Here is a 5,000-nt window from a genome sequence, read left to right as displayed (position 1 = left end):
GGAGAGGGCACAGTTGAGGGAGGCACAGTAGGAGAGGGCACAGTTGGAGGAAACACAGTAGGAGAGGGCACAGTTGGAGGAGGCACAGTAGGAGAGGGCACAGTTGAGGGAGGCACAGTAGGAGAGGGCACAGTTGGAGGAGACACAGTAGGAGAGAGCACAGTTGGAGGTGGCACAGTAGGGGAGGGCACAGTTGGAGGAGGCACAGTAGGGGAGGGCACAGTTGGAGGAGACACAGTAGGGGAGGGCACAGTAGGGAAGGGCACAGTTGGAGGAGACACAGTAGGGGAGGGCACAGTTGGAGGAGACACAGTAGGGGAGGGCACAGTAGGGAAGGGCACTGTTGGAGGAGACACAGTAGGGGAGGGCACAGTTGGAGGAGACACAGTAGGGGAGGGCACAGTAGGGAAGGGCACAGTTGGAGGAGACACAGTAGGGGAGGGCACAGTTGTAGGAGACATAGGAAAATGAAACAGGGAAGGGACATGATTACAAGATATAAAATACGTAATACGTCTACAACTGTACCCTGTCCTTCTACATCTTCTTTAACTGTGCCCTCTTCTACTGTGCCCACTTCTACTGTGCCTCATACAACTGTGCCCACTTCTACTGTGCCTCATACAACTGTGCCCTCTTCTACTGTGCCTCATACAACTGTGCCCTCTTCTACTGTGCCTCATACAACTGTGCGCACTTCTACTGTACCTCATACATCTGTGCCCACTTCTACTGTGCCTCATACAACTGTGCCCACTTCTACTGCGACTCTTACAACTGTGCCCACTTCTACTGTGCCTCATACAACTGTGCCCTCTTCTACTGTGCCTCATACAACTGTGCTCTCTTCTGTGCCTCATACAACTGTGCCCACTTCTACTGTGCCTCATACAACTGTGCCCACTTCTACTGTGCCTCATACAACTGTGCCCACTTCTACTGTGCCTCATACAACTGTGCCCTCTTCTACTGTGCCTCATACATCTGTGCCCTCTTCTACTGTGCCTCATACAACTGTGCGCACTTCTACTGTGCCTCATACAACTGTGCCCACTTCTACTGTGCCCTCTTCTACTGTGCCTCATACAACTGTGCCCACTTCTACTGTGCCTCATACAACTGTGCCCACTTCTACTGCGACTCATACAACTGTGCCCACTTCTACTGTGCCTCATACAACTGTGCCCTCTTCTACTGTGCCTCATGCAATTGTGCCCTCTTCTGTGCCTCATACAACTGTGCTCTCTTCTGTGCCTCATACAACTGTGCCCACTTCTACTGTGCCTCATACAACTATGCCCTGGAGTCAGAGGTGAGTGACTGTGACATAGCGAGGCAGCCCTTCAGTGCGAGAGTGAGTATAAGGAGTGAGGTGATTGGGGAGATAGTTCAGGACAAGTCCTTCAGCAGAAGATGTTATCAACAGCAAGACGGTCAACAGCTCCAGCAACTGAGACGATTACACGGTGTGGCCACGAATTATATTTCTGCACTGGACGATGGTACTGTCGTGTACGCTAATGGTGCTCTAACTACCGCACTACCAAACAACCTTGTTGACACACTCGTCTACCCACTCCTACTATCACACTGTCCTTCACCCATTCACTCTCTTCCTCACCTTTCTACCCAATATGTCCTATACTTGACCCACTCTTCCCTCTCATGGCCGTACTGACAGCTATTGTTTACCCAAGTTTCATGCAGGTCTCCTTGCTTGCAGGACCCGCCAGGTCACCTCGCTAATATTCTCCCGCTTACTACATTGATAACAAAGTACAAGTACTATAATCACGTCGAAATAAACTATTCGAAGAACTCCTTAAACTCTATCGTGAATTTTGTATAAAGGCTTCTTCTAGCAGGGAAAAAAATTAATTTATCAAAGTGAGAGTGTGGACCCGTGGGCGCTCCCTGCACCTGGGCCGAGTGCACAGGTGTGCGCGCTCACCTAGTTGTGTCTGCAGGATCGAGCATTGACTCTTGGATCCCGCCTTTCGAGCCATCGGTTGTTTACAGCAATGACCCCGGTCCTATTTCCCTATCATACCTAGTTTTAAAATTATGAATAGAGTTTGCTTCCATAACCTGATCCTTAAGTGCATTCCATTTTCCCACTACTCTCACGCTAAAACAAAACTTCCTAACATCTCTGTGACTCATCTGAGTTTCCGGCTTCCATCCATGTCCCCTCGTTCTGTTACTATTCCGAGTGAACATTTCGTCTATGTCCACTCTGTCAATACCCTGAGTATTTTATACGTTCCTATTATATCCCATCCCTCTCCCTTCTTTTTTCTAGTGTCGTAAGGCACAGTTCCTTCAGGCGCTCTTCATACCCCATCCCTCGTAACTCTTGGACGAGTCTCGTTGCAAACCTTTAAACCTTTTCCAGTTTCCTTATGTGTTTCTTCAGATGGGGACTCCATGATGGCGCGGCATACTCTAAGACTGGCCTCACGTAGGCAGTGTAAAGCGCCCTAAATGCCTCCTTACTTAGGTTTCTGAATGATGTTCTAACTTTTGCCAGTGTAGAGTACGCTGCTGTCGTTATCCTATTAATATGTGCCTCAGGAGATAGATTAGGTGTTACGTCCACACCCAGGTCTCTTTCACGCGTCGTTACAGGTAGACAGTTCCCCTTCATTGTGTACTGTCCCTTTGGTCTCCTATCTCCTAGTCTCATTTCCATAACTTTACATTTGCTTTGTGTGTACTCACCTATTTGTGATTGCGGGGGTTGAGCTTTGGCTCTTTGGTCCCGCCTCTCAACTGTCAATCAACTGGTGTACAGATTCCTGAGCCTACTGGGCTCTATCATATCTACATTTAAAAAAGTGTATGTAGTCTGTCTCCACCACATCACTGCCTAATGCATTCCATCCGTTAACTACTCTGACACTGAAAAAAAAGTTCCTTCTAACGTCTCTGTGGCTCATGTGGGTACTCAGTTTCCACCTGTGTCCCCTTGTTCGCGTCCCACCAGTGTTGAATAGTTTATCCTTGTTTACCTGGTCGATTCCTCTGAGGATTTTGTAGGTTGTGATCATGTCTCCCCTTACTCTTCTGTCTTCCAGTGTCGTAAGATGCATTTCCCGCAGCCTTTCCTCGTAACTCATGCCTCTTAGTTCTGGGACTAGTCTAGTGGCATACCTTTGGACTTTTTCCAGTTTCGTCTTGTGCTTGACAAGGTACGGGCTCCATGCTGGGGCCGCATACTCCAGGATTGGTCTTACATATGTGGTGTACAAGATTCTGAATGATTCCTTACACAGGTTCCTGAACGCCGTTCTGATGTTAGCCAGCCTCGCATATGCCGCAGACGTTATTCTCTTTATGTGGGCTTCAGGAGACAGGTTTGGTGTGATATCAACTCCTAGATCTTTCTCTCTGTTCGTTTCATTAAGTACTTCATCTCCTATTCTGTATCCTGTATCTGGCCTCCTATTTCCACTGCCTATTTTCATTACTTTGCATTTACTCGGGTTGAACTTCAACAGCCATTTGTTGGACCATTCACTCAGTCTGTCTAGGTCATCTTGTAGCCTCTTACTATCGTCCTCAGTTTCAATCCTCCTCATAATTTTTGCATCATCGGCAAACATTGAGAGAAACGATTCTATACTCTCTGGGAGATCATTTACATATATCAGAAACAGTATAGGTCCAAGGACCGACCCCTGCGGGACTCCACTTGTAACGTCTCGCCAATCTGAGACCTCATCCCTCACACTAACTCGTTGTCTCCTGTTACTTAGGTACTCCTGTATCCAACGGAGTACCTTCCCTTTCACTCCAGCCTGCGCCTCCAACTTTCGCACTAGCCTCTTGTGTGGCACTGTATCAAAGGCTTTCTGACAATCCAGAAATATGCAGTCTGCCCACCCTTCTCTTTCTTGCCTTATTTTTTTTTTTGTGTGTGTGTGTGTGTGTAAGTGACCATTACAGATGAACTGTGTATGAGAGTAGAGCTGAATTGTGCAAGGATGAAAAATACAGCTATATTGTGCAGAGAAGGAATACAGGTATATTGTGTAAGGAGCGAGAATATGTGTAGTGAGCAAGGGTGCAACACAGGTGTAGTGAACAAGGGTGGAACACATGTGTAGTGAGCAAGAGTGGAACACTGTGTAGTGAGCAAGAGTGGAACACAGGTGTAGTGAGCAAGAGTGGAACACAGGTGTAGTGAGCAAGAGTGGAACACAGGTGTAGTGAGCAAGAGTGGAACACAGGTGTAGTGAGCAAGAGTGGAACACAGGTGTAGTGAGCAAGAGTGGAACACAGGTGTAGTGAGCAAGAGTGGAACACAGGTGTAGTGAGCAAGAGTGGAACACAGGTGTAGTGAGCAAGAGTGGAACACAGGTGTAGTGAGCAAGAGTGGAACACAGGTGTAGTGAGCAAGAGTGGAACACAGGTGTAGTGAGCAAGAGTGGAACACAGGTGTAGTGAGCAAGAGTGGAACACAGGTGTAGTGAGCAAGAGTGGAACACAGGTGTAGTGAGCAAGAGTGGAACACAGGTGTAGTGAGCAAGAGTGGAACACAGGTGTAGTGAGCAAGAGTGGAACACAGTGTAGTGAGCAAGGGTGGAACACAGGTGTAGTGAGCAAGAGTGGAACACAGGTGTAGTGAGCAAGAGTGGAACACAGGTGTAGTGAGCAAGAGTGGAACACAGGTGTAGTGAGCAAAAGTGGAACACTGTGTAGTGAGCAAGAGTGGAACACAGGTGTAGTGAGCAAGAGTGGAACACAGTGTAGTGAGCAAGGGTGGAACACAGGTGTAGTGAGCAAGAGTGGAACACAGGTGTAGTGAGCAAGAGTGGAACACAGTGTAGTGAGCAAGGGTGGAACACAGGTGTAGTGAGCAAGAGTGGAACACAGTGTAGTGAGCAAGAGTGGAACACAGGTGTAGTGAGCAAGAGTGGAACACAGTGTAGTGAGCAAGGGTGGAACACAGTGTAGTGAGCAAGAGTGGAACACAGGTGTAGTGAGCAAGGATGGAA

The 5,000-nt window shown here is 48.0% G+C and overlaps 2 protein-coding genes across 2 annotated transcripts in view; both read left to right on the top strand.

Moving 5' to 3' along the window:
• LOC123757528 (uncharacterized) overlaps positions 1-5,000 on the top strand; it is a 236,833-nt gene that overhangs the window by 14,955 nt on the left and 216,878 nt on the right. The gene's annotated exons all lie outside the window — the stretch shown is intronic.
• Positions 486-1,316, top strand: LOC123757134 (uncharacterized). Its single transcript, XM_045740564.2, has one exon. It carries the CDS (start codon positions 486-488, stop codon positions 1,314-1,316), a length of 831 nt encoding a protein of 276 aa, XP_045596520.2.

This window comes from Procambarus clarkii, chromosome 22 (genome assembly GCF_040958095.1).
Source record: "Procambarus clarkii isolate CNS0578487 chromosome 22, FALCON_Pclarkii_2.0, whole genome shotgun sequence".
NCBI lineage: Eukaryota > Metazoa > Arthropoda > Malacostraca > Decapoda > Cambaridae > Procambarus > Procambarus clarkii.
The sequence above is the reverse complement of the archived record's forward strand: the minus strand, read 5'-3'. Positions and strand labels throughout refer to the sequence as shown.

What these genes read in the sequence shown, in the direction of transcription:
- LOC123757134 (XM_045740564.2), top strand. Translation starts at nt 486, where the DNA reads ATGATTACAAGATATAAAATACGTAATACGTCTACAACTGTACCCTGT.